The sequence below is a fragment of the Pelophylax lessonae genome (genome assembly GCF_965119305.1).
Source record: "Pelophylax lessonae genome assembly, chromosome: 3".
Lineage (NCBI taxonomy): Eukaryota > Metazoa > Chordata > Amphibia > Anura > Ranidae > Pelophylax > Pelophylax lessonae.
Genome location: NC_138770.1, coordinates 474,221,090 through 474,241,321, shown reverse-complemented (window position 1 = coordinate 474,241,321; position 20,232 = coordinate 474,221,090). Strand labels below are relative to the sequence as shown.

Here is a 20,232-nt window from a genome sequence, read left to right as displayed (position 1 = left end):
TTCTTGTTTACTTTTCTTATTTGCCTCCTTGTATTGGTCGAAAGCCGATACTGTGCCCTCTGATTTATATTTCCTGAAGGCCAATTTTTTCCCCTAATAAGTTTTTTAACGCTACGGTTTAGCCAACCAGGTTTGGCTTTGTCTCTTCTAAATTTATTTCCCATAGGAATGCACTGCAAGATGCATTTGCTTAATATGTTCCTAAAGCATTCCCATTTTTCCTCTGTGGTCAGTGATTCCCAAGGTTTGGTCTCAGTTTACCCTTTCCATCAATGAGTACAATTTTGGAAAGTTTGCCCTTCTGAAGTTTAGGGTTCTTATGTTCCCCACTTGCCTTGCTATATTGTTATTTACGCTAAATGTGATCATCCTGTGATTGCTAGAGCCCAGGTAGTCCTGGACTCCTACCTCCGAGATTAGGTCTGGGTCATTAGTGATCAATAGATCCAGGACTGCGTTTTCCCAAGTCGGAGAGTCCACCAACTGTGACATGTAATTATCCTGTAAGGTTTCCGTGAATAGCCGGGCCTTTTGTGAGTGTGTAGTCCCCTCTACCCAGTCAATGTCGGGATAATTGAAGTCCCCCAATATGATGACTGATCCCCGTTTTGCCACTTTACCCAACAATGATATAAATTCCAGCTCTACCTCCTCCTCTTGTTTAGGTGGCCTATAGCAAACCCCTACAATTACTTTTCTCCTTCCCTATGGAGTTCTACCCACACGGATTCTAACTCCATACTCATCCCTTCTGTAATGTCACTCCTCTCTATCACCCTTACATTGTTCTTGACGTAGAGACATACCCCTCCCCCTCTTTTTCCTACCCTGTTCTGGTACACCGAATACCCTTGGATATTGGCCAGCCAGTCATGTGAGGATTCGAACCAAGTCTCCGTTATTCCCACAAGGTTTATGTCCTCCTCATGTACTAACATTTCCAACTCATCCATTTTATTAGCTAGGCTCCTGGCATTAGCATATACCCCTCTTAGTTTTACGGAAGTTATACGTGATTGGTGGTTATGTTTATTCCTGTTTGGTCTGAGGTTTTCCCGCACAGACCTACCATTGACGTTATGTCCCTACTGTCGCTGCTGACTCTAATACTACCTTCTGTCCTTTGCTCCCTCCTGACTGACTCTACTTCTGAGCCCTCCCCCCGTCTCCTAGTTTAAAAGCCCCTCCAACTTGGTGGCCATCTATGGGAGCTGCCACGTACCAGTAGGTTAAGCTTGCTTGGCATTTAAAAACAGAAACTGCTGTAGGTGAAGCTACACCATGCTATATTCACTGACCACTCTTAAAGTGGTCAGAGCATTACAGTACATTGTTTTCTATACAGTGTTGGTTGATTTTTGTGTTACACAGGTTGTAATTTATGCCCCTAGAACGCCTGAAGGTGCTCATTAGATGTTGGGTCTTCCTGTGTGGACAGGCTGTGAAAAAGTCTCACACATGTGGTATTGCCATACTCAGGAATAGCAAAATTTATTTTGGGGTGTAATCCTTAATATGTCCATGCGGCTTTTCAGAAATATCTAATAAATTGACCCCTTGGTGTAAAAATATGTTTTCATTTTCTTTTCACATGTTCAAAAAACTTGTGGCAAAACAAAGACTTGTTCAAATAACTCATTATGCTCATAGAAGGTATGTTGGGGTATTTGCTTTCCAAAATCTGGTCATTTTGTGGGTGTTTCTATTGTCATTATCCTTGGATGTTGGGCCTCTCTATGTAGTTAGGCTGTGAAAAATTCTCATACATGTGGTATCCCCTTAATCAGGAGAAGTAGCAGAATGTGTTCTGGAGTGTAATTGCAAGAATTCTATGCCGTGTGTGGGAGACATAATTTGTTAATACAATATTGTGAAAATAAAACAACATTTTATTTATTACTTTTATTTTCCAAAGAATTGTAGGAAAAAAATTACAACTTCAAAAAAACACTCAACATGCCTCTTACTAAATACTTTGGACTATCTACTTTCCAAAAAGGGGTAATTTGGGGGGTATTTGTCCTTGCATTTTACGGCCTCAAGAAATTTATGAAGAAAACATTACTTATTCGCAAACTTTTATAACAGAAACAAAGGAAAAAAAATCCTAGTGGTAATTAAATACCACCAAAAAAAAGCTCTGTCTCAAAAAATGATAAACAATTTGTTTGAGTACAGTGTTGCATTACTGAGTAAATATAATTTAAAGTTTGAGAGCACTGAAAGCTGAAAATTGGTCTGGACAGGAACTGGGTAAAAGTTCCCAGTATTCAAGTGGTTAAGGTAAATTTTTTCAGTTTTGGATAAGGTAGGGAAAGGTTAAAACCACTGTCGGGTTTTTCTTGCTGTCTGTGTCCCTGCTAGAAAGATTTACCCTCAGTATTCATCCTTGCGATTGTTGAATCTATTGCAGCAAGTGATGGGAAATTCAACATATACATAAATTGTCACAATTGTCACACGAACAGGAGGCATTCCAAAAGAAAAACATGTTCAGGTGACAGAGAGGATATCTCCTCACTTTATTGCATCTCAGGCCAGGGAGCCAAAAAGCTGTCTCCCCAATGGGACACAGATTTAAAAAAAAAAAAAAAAAAATAAGAATTTTGACCATTTCCAAAGCTATTCAGAAAAGAAAAAAAAAATTAAAAAAAGGCACTTTGAGATCTGATTTGATTATACAGCACTATCTGCTGGTTTTCCAATCAGACATGGAAACATGTTATGTTATACTGTATAGTACAATATATACAATTATAATAATAATTATATATAAGAATTATATATAATTGTTATTACCGTTTTTATCGGAGTAGAACACACACTTTTTTCTCCTAAAAATGACGAATGTCAACCGGTTTTTGTAAAAATCGGCCGATATTTGGCCCGTGGGCACAAGGCTTTACAATCTAGGAGGGAGGGAGAAGTGATACAAAAGCTAATAACTGTGGGGGATGGGCTGATGAAGAAAGTATAAAGACAGTTAATTAGCTTTAAGCAGGATATGCTTCTCTAAAGTGATGGGCTTTCAGGGAGTGCCTAAAGGGTGGATAGGGTAGGAGATAACGGAATTTTTGTAAAATCTTACCTGTAAAATTCCTTTCTCTGAGTCCTCCGACAGTCGCCGCCATCTTCATATTCGTCACAATATGGTATTAGACTTTGCTCCGAAGGAGTAGCTAGGCAACAGAATATGTTAACATTAAAGCTTTTAACATATCCCACCCCCAGGGGGTGGTCCCCTCAGTCAATACCCTCCTACTTCTTGCATCCATATCTCAGTTTCAGTGGAATAGCAGTAGAGTATACAACCAAACCCCAAAAGAGGGGCGGGGGCGGCGACTGTCGGAGGACTCAGAGAAAGGAATATTACAGGTAAGATTTTACAAAAATTCAGTTTTCTCTTACGTCCTCCGACAGTCGCCGCCATCTTCATATTCGTCACAATGGGGACGTCCCAAAGCAGTGCAAACATGAGGGGTGGGAAACGCAGCCGCGCCGTAAGGCAACGCAGTCTCCACATCAAAGAAAGGAACCTTACCAAAGGAAGGAAACCAGCTGGGCAACATGAAAAAAATTTGCTCAACAGGAGCAACAACCCAGGAAAAGCAAATAACCCAGGGATAAAAAACGTATCCCAAACAGCCAGAGGTCCAAAAACAAGGGACCCTAAGGAACTGCCGCACTAAGAACCTTGCAGCCAAAGGAAGCATCTGCCGATGCCTGAACATCCACTCTAGAATTTTGTGAAAGTGTGCACGGTCGACCAGGTCGCCGCCTTACACACCTGGGCCACAGAAGCCCCATGACGACAGGCCCAAGACGTACTCAGAGATCTAGTAGAGTGCGCCTTCACAGGCATAGGGGGAACTTTTATTAATTGATTCCAATAGAGATCCCATTAGCTATTTGGGTTAATATCTGCTTATCCAAGAGGGTATTTTGGTGTGCACCCGGTACCCTTAATATATTGATTGTTCTCTTATCTGACCTATAAGTTGCTGGTCTTAAGTGGACAAATACTGAGGGGTCCCCTATGTGAAATGGAGATCTATGTAACTTTTAATTTATGTTTTAATTTAGTTTTAATGGTAAATTTGTTGAAGTTTAGTGTAGCATTTGCATCATTTGGTGATATATGCCATGTAATATATTGTATTGTCACTAGATGGTGCTGTAGCAGCACTGTCTATCATCAGATGTGGCCTATTGGTATTGCTACAACCAATGTTGTTATTTAATTTTTATTTAAAGGGTTGACTTTGTGCAGTCAGCGGGACCTTTTGTTTATCCTGTCTGCCATGCACAGTTTGGGCTGATACATTTGCCCCGATCTCGATCAGGTACCTTTTGATGGTTGGTTCCCTCATGCAATATGGCGGAGCGGTCCTCATCGACATCCGGTGGCCCTGCCCCATCCCTTCTGGTTAAATAGATGGCGTCAGTACGCCGTCCGCACCTTTGAAAACGTCATCTGTGACGAAACGTCGTTAGGACACGGCGTACTGACGTCATCTGATTGCGACCTGGAAGTGCGGACGAGCGGAGACCGTCCGGCCGGCGGCTCACAATTCATACTCCTCATTCTCATTGACATTGTAAGTTTTATTCCATTTCTGTTTTAAATAAAGTAGCGGTTTTACACTATGGAAGCCTTTCTTTTTATTTGATGGTTATTCCCTTGGCCTGGCTGGAGTTACTGGACAAGATTCCGCTACAGTTCCCTAGAGGTCCAATATTGCTACAGGCGATCTGTGTACTCCCTTTGGGTAAGAGGCCAATCTCTCCGGTGAAGGCTGGCATGTCACTTTGTCTGGTGTTTTCGGTTTTCAGCTATTTGGCTTGATCCTATCATCTTCTGGTAAGAGGCGAGCCATCATTGGTGGAGGTTTCACACACATTAGGATATCTATATAGGATTCTGCACTCACTTGGCGTTTCTAATTTCTCATTCTGGTAAGAGTTGACACCTGCTGGCTGAGGATTTTACTTTAGTTATTTGATTTGCACCTACAATCACCTATTTTTGGTAAGAGGTACCTATAGGTGTCTTTATCTACAGATATCTATCTCACTACATTTCCAATATCTGTTAATATTGAACACATTCACAATCAGTTATTACTCACCGTGGTGTAATAGTTCCATTTGTGTTGGGTTTTACGCTATTGCGTTTTTATTTTTTCCGTTCAATACTGCCGAATAACGGGAGAATATTGGTTCCGGTCTGCTATCAAGGGGACGTGATTATTCTAGAGAACCTGCCTTTTGTGTTATCAGCTCTGGTAAGCGGACATCCATAGGGAGTCTTTTTTGAACATTGTGATCCCAATTATGGACATTATGGACTTGATTTTCCATTTCTTCAATTAGCGCGGCTTAATATACGAAAGGAAGCATCTGCCGATGCCTGAACATCCACTCTAGAATTTTGTGAAAGTGTGCACGGTCGACCAGGTCGCCGCCTTACACACCTGGGCCACAGAAGCCCCATGACGACAGGCCCAAGACGTACTCAGAGATCTAGTAGAGTGCGCCTTCACAGGCATAGGGGGAACTTTTCCCTGCAAAGCATATGCCTGTTCAATGGTCTGTCTGATCCATTTGGCGATGGTAGAAGCCGACGCCGCCATGCCCTTCCGAGGACCTTCCGGAAGAACAAACAAAGAATCCGTCTTGGGAAAAGACTCAGTCGATTTAAGGTAAACCCTTATCGCCCGAACAACATCCAAGGAGTGCAACCTCACCTCCTTCGGATGTTTAGGCTTCGGGCAAAGCGAAGGCAAGACAATATCCTCGTTGTGATGAAATTCCGAAACTCGCTTCGGAAGAAAAGAAGGGTTAGGTCGCAAGACCACCTTATCCAAGTGAATGACCAGATACGGAGACTTGCAGGACAAAGCCGCCAGCTCCGACACTCTGCAAGCCGAAGTGATCGTCACCAAAAAGGCGACCTTTTTGGACAACATAGACAACGAGATCTCCCTGATCTGTTCAAAAGGAGCACGTTGTAACACAGATAGAACGAGATTCAAGTCCCAAGGAGGCAGAGGTTCCCTCCTAGGAGGGACCAGATGCCGCACCCCTTGAACAAAAGTGCCCTCCAAGGAGTTAGAAGCCACAGGACGTTGAAAAAGAACGGCCAGCGCAGACACCTGACCCTTGACCGTAGCCAGCGCCAAACGCTGGTCGACACCCGTTTGAAGGAAGGACAACACTCGAGAAACCGAGTACGTGCGAGGAGAAAACCCCCTGGACTCACACCAGGCAAAATAGGCCTTCCAAGTACGGTAATAGACCTTCCCCGAGGAAGGCTTCCTCGCGTTGATCAAAGTGTGAATGACCTCAGGGGAGAGACCCCTATCCTTCAGGACCTCGGTCTCAACAGCCAGGCCGTCAAAGCCAGCGACTGTAAAGCAGGATGGAATATCGGCCCTTGAGACAGGAGATCGTCTCGAAGAGGCAGACGCCACGGGGCGTCGACCGCCAGATTCACGAGGTCTGCGTACCAGGACCGGCGAGGCCAGTCCGGTGCCACAAGAATCACCGTGCTGCGTTCCGAGTGCAACCTGCGAAGGAACCTGGACAGCAATTGAATCGGTGGAAACGCATACATCAGTCGGTACTGATGCCACGGGGCCACCAACGCGTCTGACGCGTCTGCCCGAGGGTCGCGCGTCCTTGCCACGAACCTTTTCACCTTGTTGTTCAGACGAGACGCGAACAGGTCCACATCTGGAAGACCCCACTTCGCACACAACATCTGGAAGACATCCGGGTGGAGAGACCATTCCCCCTGATCCAGGGTCTGGCGACTCAGATAGTCCGCCTGCCAGTTCTCCACCCCCGGAATGTGAACTGCCGTTATCGCCGGGACGTGAGTCTCGGCCCAAGATAGAATGTCGGCTACTTCCCGAGCCGCTCGGGCACTCCTGGTGCCCCCTTGGTGGTTGATGTAGGCCACCGCCGTGGCATTGTCCGTCTGCACCCGAACCGGACAGCCCTGCAGCCAGTCCGTCCAACGACGAAGGCAGAGATTTATCGCACGCAATTCCAGAATGTTGATCGGAAGGGAGGACTCCCCCTCCGACCAAGTTCCCTGGGCGGACAGAACGCCCAGAACGCCACCCTAGCCCGACAGGCTGGCATCCGTGGTGATCACTGTCCATGAGAGAGGACGAAAGGACTTGCCCCCTGACATCGGGGACTGGAGCCACCACAGAAGATCCCTTCTGGTGCGATGGCTCAACGAGATCTGAAGATCCAGAGATTGTGGTCGCCCGTCCCACCTGGACAGGATCTCCGCTTGGAGACCCCGCGTGTGGAACTGGGCAAAGGGGATCGCCTCGAAAGCCGAGACCATCAACCCCAGACATCTCATGCACGTCCGGAGTAACGAGTGCGGAACGTCCCTGAGGGACCTGACTTCTTCCTGAAGAGTCCTGAGTTTGTCGTCCGGTAGGAAGACCTTCGCCTGGACCGAGTCCAGGATCATTCCCAGGTAGGGAAGACGAACCGACAGGCCCAGCGTCGACTTTGGAAAATTTATCGTCCAACCAAACTCCTGTAGAGTTTGCATCGTGACGGACAGGTCCTTTTCCAGACCCTGGCTGGTCGCAGACCGAACCAGAATATCGTCCAGATACCCCAGGACAGAGATGCCCTGGGCTCTCAACAAAGCCAGAACAGGTGCAAGCACCTTGGTGAAAACCCGTGGAGCCGAGGCGAGACCAAAAGGTAACGCCACGAATTGGTAATGATCCTCCGCAATGGCGAATCGAAGGTACCTCTGGTGACCCTCGAAAATCGGGATGTGAAGGTACGCATCCTTCAAATCGATGGAGGCCAGGAATTCCCCCGGAACCAGGGCAGCCACCACCGACCGCAGGGATTCCATGCACAAAGCGGTTCAGAGCCTTCAAGTCCAGAATTGGACGAACCTTGCCCTCCTTCCTGGGCACGGTGAACAGATTGGAATAAAACCCCCGAAATCTGTCCCGATGAGGCACTGGAACCACCACTCCCTGAGCCCTCAGGTCCCGCACCGCTAGGTGCAGATCCCGCAAACGCTCTGGAGACAGTTGAAGATTTGAGGGAAAGAATCTGCTCTCCGGCCGAGAGAGAAAGTCGATCTTGTAGCCAGATCGAACGATTTCCTGAACCCACCGGTCCCGAACGCGGTACAGCCAGGGTTGAAGAAAACCGAGCAAGCGTCCCCCCACCCCAGAACTGGGTGAGGGCGTCCCTTCAGGCCGCATTGTTATGGGCAGCGGGTCCGGACTGGCCGGACTTCCGCTTACCAGACCACGGCTTCTTTTGGGAGCCTTGACCCTTGAACGGTTTGCCCTTGTAGTGCGACCGAAAGGCTCGAAAGGACCCCTGAGAAGGCCGAAAATTAGTATGCTTCTTACCAGGAGCCCCCTTAGTCTTGGGGAAGTGGGGCAAGAGCGTGCTCTTACCGCCCGTGATCCCCTTTATCAACGTATCCAAGGATTCTCCAAAAAGGCGAGATCCATCATAAGGCAGATTGGCTAAGGTCTTGCGCGAAGATTGGTCCACAGACCAACACTTTAACCAAACCAGGCGGCGAGACAACACCGCCACACTGTGTACACGTGCAGCCAACGGCACTAAATCCAAGTCCGCATCACACAAATACATGACACCCTAAAGGATTTGATCCACCATATCCAATGTCGCCGGTGAGGCCGAATCAGCCACTAGGACGCGCCTAAGCACCTGCGTCCAACTTGCAACAGCCTGGGCTGCCATAAGAGAGGCAAACAGAGCCTTTAGCATCGAACCCGTAACAGAATAAGTATGACGGGCAAGAGACTCCAGTCTCCTATCCGTGGCATCCCGGAACACCGGAGTAGCCTCTGCAGGAATCGCAGTGGACTTATTCAAAACCGCTATCGCGTGATCCACCGGAGGTGGCACACACCACCGTTCCATCAGTGGTAGGCGTGAAAGGATAACGCAGCCTGAACCTACTTAGCACAGCAAAAGGTTTGCGTAAATTGCGCCATTGTTCCTTAACAGCACGCTGAAAATCATCAGTGCAGGGAAAGACCTGCGATGTCTTGCGTCTTTTCTGTGTCCCATAAGCCGCCAGGGCAGCAGGACACGGTTCATCCTGCAAACGCAGCGTTTGTTTAATAGAAGCAACCAATTCATCCATGATTGCAAGCTCTTCAGGCGAGCCAGGGGGAGAATTATCAACCCCTTCAACCTCAGCCTCCACCTCGGACCCCACGAGATCCAGGGAGGAACGGGACCCCGATAAGGAGACCCCATCCATAGCAGCCCCATCACCATCACCCTCTGAATCAGAGGAAATTGAAACTCTGGGCCTTTTTGTGGATTGAGCAGCCACAAGCATCTGCACCTGAGCAGCAAGGTTAGCCACCACTTCAGCCAAATCCCCCCCTGGGGGGGAAACAGCAGTCCCCTGGCTTCCCACCAAGGTGGCAGGAAATTTGCCTTCCTGAGAATCCATTGCCCCAAAAAAATTATGCTGGAGAATAAAGGGTTAACTGCCCCTTTAACAAGCGCGGCGAGCGCAGCCCACCGCACACACACACTAGCACAATTAGACCCCCACAGGGATAAAACTTAACACAGGCAATGGATATAGGAAGAAGAGAGGATAAAACCTGAAGAGACCACTGCTGCCGCCTCGATCGGTGCACCCAGGGAAGAGGAAGTGATGAAACCAGGGCGCTCTATTAAAGCCTATGGAAGGCTACAAGAAAATAGCCGCCTGCAGTGCAAACATGCGGCCGGAGCGAGCGCAGCCAAAATGGCGCCGTTTGGCGCCGAAACCGCCGCTCCTCCACTACTGTGAGGACCGCAGTATAACACCACAGCATATTAAAAAACATGGCGGACCGCCGCAGCGATCGCTGTATGTGCCCAAACATGACAAATCATGCCCCACAGCACACAGCCTGTCACACATCCCACAGTCTGACACAGACAGTGCAGCACAGCCCCCCCCCCCCCCCTGCAGCCCACAGCATGCAGCCAGAGATATAGGGAGCTTAACAGTGTGAACAGAGGCAGGTTACACAGTCCCAGACTGACACCCCCCCAACAGACAGGTCCCCACATAGATACACTTACCTCCTAGATGGCGTGGGGAACCCGCACAGGCGAACAAGCCACTGCACATGTGACAGGGAGAGTCGCATTCAGGACGCAGAAAAAACTGGGGTTGAGAAACCGCACAGCGTCCAGTGAGGTAGCCACCTCACCATATCATCCCTGCACCGAACAGGGATGGGTCGTTCACTGTGCCAGGAGCGTTACCTGGCTGAACGCTCAATGGCAGGCTGGGAAGCGACTGACCCACAACCTGCGACCAGGGGGATCAGCCCGAGACCCAGCCCGCACGAATCCTCTTCATCAGAAGAACTAACTAATGCTGACAAAAAGAACAGCTAAGTAAAGAGAGAGAAAAAACTCAAACAAAAATCAAAAAAAGAAGAGAAAGACTGAGGCAAAATGCCCCAGCATAGAGAGATCCAGCTACTCCTGACAAGCTAGACATTGAAACTGAGATATGGATGCAGGAAGTAGGAGGGTATTGACTGAGGGGACCACCCCTGGGGGTGGGATATGTTAAAAGCTTTAATATTAACATATTCTGTTGCCTAGCTACTCCTTCGGAGAAAAGTCTAATACCCCATTGTGACGAATATGAAGATGGCGGCGACTGTCGGAGGACGTAAGAGAAAGACAGATTGGGTATAGGAGAGGCTCTGGAGCAGTCCTGGAGGTAACCATGGGAAGAGGTGATGAGGAAATAAGAGAGCAGGAGGTCTTGTGAGAAGAAGAGAATGGTTTGCTTGGTATTTTGGGACAAGGTTAGTGATATATCAATAATTTTAAAAAAATTGCATTAACTGAAAACACAGTAATAAATTAGAAAAAAAGACATACCTTTGTTCTTCTTGAATAGATTCAAATCCAACAAGTTCCACATGTTTTTTTCCAACCACCATTTTTTCATTCCATTCATCATTTGTGCCATATCGCTTAATCAAAGCAGTTCGGAAGCTGATACCAAAATGTGCTTTCTTTGGCCTAATAAAAGAGCCTCCTGAAGGATGCCTAAAATATATAAAGCAGACAAACAAGGCACTTTAAGTGTTAATTTATAAACAATATTTTAAAGTTATCATATTTTAAAAGTGTCGGAGATAAACCATTAGCCATGTACATTATACAGAAATCCATATTGATCAAAAGTTCCTAACAGAAACCCTGAGGGGCTTCCCATAATGGTTCTTTGTGTGTTAATCTGTGCTAAGGACTGAAGGAGGGCACACCCACCATGATTGTCAAAACAAGAATTAGGAACACTTAAATTTAAAATGGAAGGATATTACAAAGAACTCACTTCATTTATACATCGGAGACACTGGGGGGGATTTACTAAAACTGCTTTTTTAGTTGTAGTATCCCTGTCTATTTTTGTTATGATCTGGTGGGATATTAACCACTTTACCACTAGAGCATTTTGCTGTCTTACGTCTGGGCCACTTTTTGCGATTCGGCGCTGTGCGACTTTAACTGACAATTGCGCGGTCGTGCGACGCCGTACCCAAACGAAATTTACGTCCTTTTTTTCCCACAAACAGAGCTTTCTTTTGGTGGTATTTGATCACCTGTGCGATTTTTACTTTTTGCGCTATAAACAAAAAAAGAGCGTTTATTTTGAAAAAATAACAATATTTTTAACATTTTTTTTTATATGAAATTCCCCCCAAAAAAGAAGTTAAAACCAATTTTTTTTTATTTTTGGCCAATTTGTTTTCTGCTACCCATGTTTGGTAAAAAAAATCGCAATAAGCGTATTTTGATTGGTTTGCGCAAAAGTTATTGCGTTTACTAACAAAGGGAAAGATTTCTGTCATTTTTGGTGTTTTTTTTTTTTTAACGAGTAATGGCGGTGATCTGCGATTTTTTTTGCGGGACTGCGACATTGCAGCGGACAGATCGGACCCTTGACTGACATTTTTGACACTTTTGGGTGTACCAGTGACATTACTGCAGTAATCAGTGCTATAAATATGCACTGTTACTGTAAAAATGACACTGGCGGGGAAGGGGTTAATTTTATTGGAGAGGGAGGGGTTAATGTATGCCTGGTGCTTACTGACATGTGGGGGGGGAGGTGACTGTGTGAGACAGGGACAGATCGGATGTCCAGCTATGCTGAACACTCTGATCTGTCACTCCCTGTCACTGAGGAGATCCGCCCGCTCTGTTTACACAGGCGGGCGGATCTCCAAACTGGATTCCCCGACGATCGTGGCAGAGCAGCGGCGATCCCCGCTGCTCCTCCCCTGGCCCGACTCCCGCTGTGAATGAAAACAGTGGGAGCGCCGCCTACAGGGGGAGGAGTCTGGCGACGTAGGTCTACGTCGTCAGACGGGAACGAGCCACTTTGCCGCAGTAGTACTCCGGTACATAGCGGTAAAGTGGTTAATACTTTAGAATGGTACATAAAAGAGAGCATCACACCCAGAAGACTGAGGTGGGATGTTCCTGCGAATGATGGATTATTGGATAAAGAACTTATGGATGAGTGGTTTACCCTCTTTAACAAACAAGAAGGTAAGTTACTAGAACTATTAAAAGGAAGCAGATTAAATTAAGAAAAGTAGAAATTAATATAAAAAAGAGATGAAAGACATCATAGCCCCCTTTGCAGACTCCACAGAATACAAGGAAAGATCCAAGGCAGTACAAGATTTCATAACAAAAATAGACAGGGATACTAAAAATAAGAAAACAAAAGAAATATCAAAGAGATGTTGAGGACTATAAGGCCCCTTTCACACGGGCTTTCCGATCCAGTCCACCTGTCAGTTTTTCAGGCGGACCTGATCGGATGCTCCAAGCAGCCCTATGGAGTAGCGGATGTCAGAGGAGACCTCCCTGCTGACACCCGCTGCTATTCTATCCAATCCTGCCCATGAAATCCAGATGGATGAAAACCCTATTTTCCATCCGTCTGGAAGATCGGATCGGATAAGATCAGATGAAAAAGGACAGGCAGTCAGTTTTCATTCGATCTCCCATAGAGGAGGGATTGGTGGATCGATTCCCACTAAGCAAAACGGAGTCCGTCGGGCGCACCACCCATGTGAAAGGGGCCTTAGGGTGATAAAGTACACTGAACAAAATTATGAACGCAACACTTTTGTTTTTGCCCCCATTTTTCATGAGCTGAACTCAAAGATCTAAAACTTTTTCTATGTACACAAAAGGCCCATTTCCCTCAATTATTGTCCACAAATCTGTCTAATTCTGTGTTAGTTAGCACTTCTCCTTTGCCGAGATAATCCATCCACCTCACAGGTGGGGCATATCAAGATGCTGATTAGACTGCATGAATATTGCATAGGTGTGCCTTAGGCTGGCCACAATAAAAGGCCACTCTTAAATGTGCAGTTTTATCACGCAGCACAATGCCACAGATGTCGCAAGTTTTGAGGCAGCGTGCAATTGGCATGCTGACTGCAGGAATGTCCACCAGAGCTGCTGTCCATAAAATGAATGTTCATTTCTCTACCATAAGCCGTCTCCAAAGGAGTTTCAGAGAATTTGGCAGTACAACCATCCGGCCTAACAACCGCAGACCACGTGTAACCACACCAGCCCAGGACCTCCACATCCAGCATCTACACCTCCAAATCGTCTGAGACCAGCCACCTGGACAGCTGCTGCAACAATCAGTTTGTATAACCAAAGAATTTCTGCACAAGCTGTCAGAAACCGTCTCAGGGAAGCTCATCTGCATGCTCGTCGTCCTTCTTGCGGTCTCGACCTGACTGTAGTTCGTCATCGTAACCGAATTGAGTGGGCAATGCTCACATTTGATGGCATCTGGAACTTTAGAGGTGTTCTCTTCACGGATGAATACCGGTTTTCTTAGATCTTTGAGTTCAGCTCATGAAAAATGGGGCCAAAAACAAGTGTTGCATTTATAATTTTGTTCAGCATATATAAGTGGAAAGAGGATGTGACAAAATTGAAGTTTTGCCTGTAAAGGAGAGTTATAGTTGTCAACACTGTCTCCCCAGTGGTGTTAAGATTTTGTCCCAAGTTGCCATGCTGCCGTGTACTTCTTGTGACAGATGCTAATGTCATCAGCTCAACCCTGTCTTCTCAGACATCATTGAATATGCTGATTTACTCCTCTGTTTAATAATGTGTATTGTAGTTCATGAGCTTGAGGACGGCCGTCTTCCAGGTAATTGACTCTGGCTGATTGAGTCATTGTTATCTGTTAAGAATACTGTTTGTGGTCATTATTCCTTAGAAATGTTAATGAACTCCCATTGCTTCTGTTCAGAGGGCTAGGTAATTAGTTCAGTTCTTGTATACAATTTCATCTACATGTTATAATGTAATCATTCAACCCCTGACCTGTGTGTAGTAATTTGATGGGAGGGGGGTGTGTCCATGTGTGTATAAATTGACTGTGTGTGAGTTTAATAAACAGTTTGTTTTATCCCTTCATGAAGTCTGGACTCATGTTTGGGGAATGGGGAGCTATTTTCACTTCTTGATGGTATTTTCACTGGGATTTCGGGAGAAGATGCACGGATCTCTCTCATAGAGACTATAGGATCCGTTACAGAGGACATAATAATAGAAGGTTGTGAATCTAAAGAATCCACACCAGAAAGAGTAATAGGAGGAGAAGGTTAAAACATCCGAAAGAAAAAAAAAACTCCAGAGAAATACGACAAAGGTTAATTTCCAAAAACCAGCACCAGGACCCCCTCACAATGAATATTATAGAGAGACCAGAAACCCTGAAAGTCCACCTTACAGATATCAGAGGGGTGATTTTTTACAGAGAGAGATGCAAGGGCATCCTCTAAGGGGTTTTCATAGGAGCAGAGCACCTTTTGGCAGTGAGGAGGTTGACAGAACAGAGGGGGTAAAATGGTTAATTACAACAGAGGAGGGTACCCAATGCAATACAGAGGAGGGTGAGCGGAAAAAAGGGTCACGGCGTGCTGACGTCACCCCCAGCGTCTAGGAAGTACGGGCGAGTGGAGCCGTCCGGCCGGCGGCTTCACACATCTCCCTGAGAGCTTGTTCTTTTATCTGTTTGTAAGTGCAATTCTCTTTTATATTATTAAATTTTGTGGGATTTTATGCTATGGCGTTTCTCTTGTCCTTTCTGGCTGACATTTTCCCACTTTTGCTGCTATCCTGAGTCCCGCTCTGGCAACATCTGAGGTCCGATTGGAGTGCCTTATCCACTGGCCCTGTTTGCTATATGTGTGTCATACATTACTATCTGGTAAGGAGCGCCTGTACGGGTGGTGGTATCACGAGTTCCTGCACAGTTATTGTATTGAGCACCTTATTATACCCTTCTGGTAAGGAGTATCTAACCTGTGTGTTACTTTTTTGCCATTGGTGGAAGTCTTACCCTACACCTATCCGGGAATATCAGAGGTTCCTTGGACTGCTACATTATCTGCCTACCCATGTGGATATATGTATGATCCCGTTCACTCTGGCAAGGAGCGCATGTATTGGAGAACATCACTGGTCTAGGCTATTGAATTTTTGTTTGTATCACTTTTACTCTGGTAAGGAGTACCTACAATTGCCACTGTTACACTTTTTGATTATACACTTATGGTGATGGCCTCACATTTCTTATTGTGAGTGTATTTCTTTTTTCTTTTTTATACACTATTTTTGTTTGGATTCACGCTATGGCGTTTGTGTTTTTTGTATTCCATGAAATCTCCATTTATCATAGTCCCTTGAGAATCTCCGCCCCAGCCTTGTTAGAATTCTTCAGGTCCTTGTTCCTGTTGGGATTTCTGTTCTATTGGCATCAAATTTATGTTCTTCTGGTAAGCATATTACCATTGGGATATCGGTGGTTATTTCCTCATTTTCTTCATTGGACTGTTTATGGACATTTATTTGGGTCATATTTCACATTGTTTAGCGTGACTTATTTTTATATAATTTAAGAAATACTTCAGTGTTTAGCCCTTAAAATAAAGGGAAGAGTATACAACACAGGGGATTAAGAAACTAGAAGAAAGGAATAACATAGAAGTAAGAGCAGCTGATAAAGGGGGAGGGATTGTGATACTGAACAAAAAAGATTATGAGGAGGAAATTAATAATTTATTAGGAATAAAAAAGCACCTATGAAAAGTTGCCAGAGAATCCCACTAGAAAATTATAACAAACTGAAAAAACTTGTTAAAAAGGGTAAAGAATTAGGTATTCTGAGGGAGGTGGCCTGAGCATGTCGCATGCATGACGCGCCAGCTAGTAGCTCAGGGAGCCGCTCGACAGGAGTGGTTCATGGCTGGATACTTTCCCCAAGTGATGAGCGGCTAACAGAGAGGGGGGGTTGTGTAGCGGAGGAGAAGGTCCCTTTGATGCCTTTTTTAGCAGCGACTTACCCTCGGTGATATCCCGAGCCCAGGCGGTAGTAGGAGACAGGAGGTGTGTGAAGTGGCAAGGAGAGCAGCGGTAATGGAGTGAGATCTCAGCAGTAAAAGGGGGCTATGAGGAGTGAGAGGAGTGGACGTGAAGTGCAGAGGGGAGAGAGAGAGCAGTGGAGACGATTATGCAGCAAAACTGCAATCTCTTTCCCTCTGGAGTAGGACTCAGGCAAGAGACAGTGGACAACGCTGAGCAATACTGAGGACTGTTGTTGCACTGCACTGCTGTGGATTCGGGACCGAGGTCCCTGCAGACAAAAAGCTCCTAACTTGGGAAGTATCATTACTTTGCACATTCATAGATCCACAGCTAGACTAGTTAGTCAGATAGCCCTCTGGCCATACAGCTGTGCTTTCCTGGGGCCCCCGGGATCCGGGCTGAGTTCTGGGAGCCCATACAGCAGACCTGGACTTGAGAAGGAGGAAGAGGATTTGAGGAAAAAACCGTCAGCCAGGCGGGGGGTGAGTAAATATTGCAAACTGTAAAGTCAAATTTAGAGTCTAAAACTGCGATCCATTGCCGAGGTTCATAGTTAAAATCTATAGCGATACAGTTTGGATGCAGCTAAAGGAATGAACTGACAGACTATTAATAAATGATGGGATTGCTGTGGGGAGATTTTTAGCGTATTGCTGAAGCACAACTAAACACAGAAAAGGGGGAGAACTAGAGAACTTTTAGTTTGAAATAATAAATTATAGAAGTTAGCCCCTACTGGTATTATAAAGGAACAGATCAAAGGAGACCTGGGACCAAAGGTGGCAAAGTATACGCATGTTAAAGATCACTCAGTTTACCAATAAAATAGGAGAATTGGGAGAATCAGCGGTCTGTGTTGGTAAAAACTAGATAAGTCAGTCGGACCCATCTAGACTTAGATCTATCTAGAAAAGATCACTATTCTTCCAACAGGGCCAAATCGTTTGTGCCCGGTCTATACAATATTCCTCCCGCACAGGTCTTCTCATCCCTCAACCCGCCCCCCCATTGTTTCCCCTCCTAGCCCTTGGGGTTTTCTTTTTTCTCCTACCTTGTCCCTTTTCTTTTGCCCCCAAAATGAGCTTGAAAACAAAAGGTAAAACCCTCAAAGCAAATACAGGAGCACTCAAGAAATACCTGACCCAGGAAGGGAGCCCAATGAGCCCAGGAAATGAAAAGCAACAATGGGCTAATTAAGAGGAAGTCAGGGGGGCCAGAAGAAAATTAAGCAAGACAATCCATGGGAGAGTCTGCAAATCAAACAACAGAGGATGGTGGATTAGAAAGTGAGATGGAAGCAAGCAAGATGGAAGAACTAAAACAAGCCCACAGTTTCCAACAAAAAATGAAATCGCTAAGATGTTCAAAAAATTGGAGGACACCATTAAAAAAGAAATGTCAATGTTGCATGAAAATTTGGGACAAATGCTGGTTCGTTTGGTTCGTTTAGAAGAAACAGAGGAAAGAATGGAGACACAATCAGAAGAAATTGTAGAATTGAAAGAACGAGTGAAGAATCTATAATTTGAACAAAAACTATTATCCTATAAACCTGAAGATCAGGAAAACCAGAATAAGAGACAAAAATTAAGGATTCGAGGTCTACCAGAGGAAGGAAGAGAAGATCTGAGGCATAAAATGGGTTAAGTCTTTAACCCTCTGCTGGGTCGTCCAATAGAGTCCTCACTGAAATTAGAGAGGGTCCATAGGATAAGAAAATCCCCATATATACCATCATGAAGCCCCCAGAGACATAATTGTAAGATTTCAGTGCTATAAGGAAAAAAAAAGGGGGGGAAGAGAAAGGAAAGGGAAATAAGTGATGAATAAGTTGGAGAGGAAACCTCCACTCAGGGGGGAATGGTCAAGGGGAAGGTATATATGTAAAATAAGTGGAAAGAACCTGTCGGGCCACTCGGATTATGGTGGAACTTCCAGACCTGCTTCCTATGTTTGGAGGAGGGGGCCCGGCAGGCGTATGTGATCAGAGTTAGACCCTAGGAGTATGTTGTCATTGGTGGATGGAAGACAAATGGATTCCCTGTCGACTCTATGGTCAGATAAGGACCACATTTCTTTGGGAGGTTGGGGTGGGAGGGGGGGGGGATGGAACAGGGGGGGAGAGTGGGGGGGAAGGGGGGGGTTGTTTTTTTTTAATGATATTAATGTGCTCCTTCTCTCTTCCTGAGAGGCTCCTTTTCTCTCTTCCTCCACGAGAATTAAAGCTACCGAGATAAATTTGCGGGAAAGTAATTATGATGTGAATGCAGAGGGAGGCAGAGCGAAAGAGGAGCAAAGTGAAATAAAAAATGGACATGAATAAAATTAAACTCTTAACCGCTTGCCGACCGCCGCAAGTACATATATTGCGGCGGTCAGCCCCATGCAGGCAAAGTGACGTACCCGTACGTCACTCGCCTGCGAGCCAATATGGGGGCGAGCGCGCGCCAGCGGAGGCGAGCTCCCGCCCCCGTGCGTGTGACCGGCGGACCCGATGTCCGCCGGTCACTCGCAATCGTCAGTTACAGAGGGAGAAAGGCAGGCGGCTAATGTAAACAAAGCCGCCTGTCATTCTCCCTTGTGTAACAGCAGAGATCATACGGTCCTGCTATGTAGGATCGTAGATCTCTGCTATTACATGAAAAGCCACATCCCTGCACAGTAAGAAACATGCCCCTAGGGACACACTTAACCCCTCCTTCTCCAATAAAGTTAACCCCTTCCCTGCCAGTGTCATTTTTACAGTAACAGTGCATATGTATAGCACTGATTACTTTAGTAATGTCACTGGTACCCCCAAAAGTGTCAAAAATGTCAGTCAAGGGTCCGATCTGTCCGCCGCAATGTCGCAGTCCCGCAAAAAAAAAATTGCAGATCGCCGCCATTACTCGTTAAAAACAATAAAAATGACAAAAATCTTTCCCTTAGTTAGTAAACGAAATAACTTTTGCGCAAACCAATCAAAATACGCTTATTGGCATTTTTTTTTACCAAACATATGTAGCAGAAATCAAATTGGCCTAAAATGTTAAAAAAAAATTACATTTTTTTGGGGGGAATTTCATATAAAAAAAATGTGAAAAATATTGTTATTTTTGCAAAATTGTCGCTCTTTTTTTGTTTATAGCGCATGATCAAAAAATCGCACAGGTGATCAAATACCACCAAAAAAAGCTCTGTTTGTGGGAAAAAAAAGGACGTCAATTTCATTTGGGTACAGTGTCGCACGACCGCGCAATTGTCCATTAAAGTCATGCAGTGCCGAATCGCAAAATACCCCCTGGGCAGGAAGGGAGTAAAATCTTCCGGGCCTTAAGTGTTAACATATAATGTGAAAGGTTTAAATACCCAGTCTAAAAGACATAGGATTCTTAAAGAAATTCAGTATTACACAGCAGGAATTGTCTTTTTACAAGAAACCCACCTATCATTCGATTCAAAAATGTAATCTATATTCAAAAAAATATCCTGCTTGGTACTACGCTGACTCAACGTCTAGTGGGGCAAAAGGGGAAGCAATAGGATTTGCAAACGATGTAAGTTTCAAGTTAGGAGAAAGAAAGATAGATTCGGAAGGCAGATTCGTGTTTCTGAAAGGAGAATTATTTAATATGGAAGAGACGCTGGTAAAAAGTTTTTTGTAGGATCTTACTGTAAAATCTTTTTCTCTGAAGTCCATTGACAGACGCAGCCTCCATCTTCATTAGCTGAATGGGTTATGCTCCTCCCTGCAGGTCTAGGCAG

The 20,232-nt window shown here is 45.4% G+C and overlaps 1 protein-coding gene across 2 annotated transcripts in view; it reads right to left on the bottom strand.

The window, feature by feature from the left end:
* TBCE (tubulin folding cofactor E) overlaps positions 1 to 20,232 on the bottom strand; it is a 750,803-nt gene that overhangs the window by 521,705 nt on the left and 208,866 nt on the right. For both annotated transcript variants that reach the window (XM_082250252.1, XM_082250253.1), the window contains exon 4: positions 10,945 to 11,115. In XM_082250252.1, the coding sequence (XP_082106378.1) occupies positions 10,945 to 11,115 (171 nt within the window). The remainder of the gene's footprint in view (positions 1 to 10,944; positions 11,116 to 20,232) is intronic.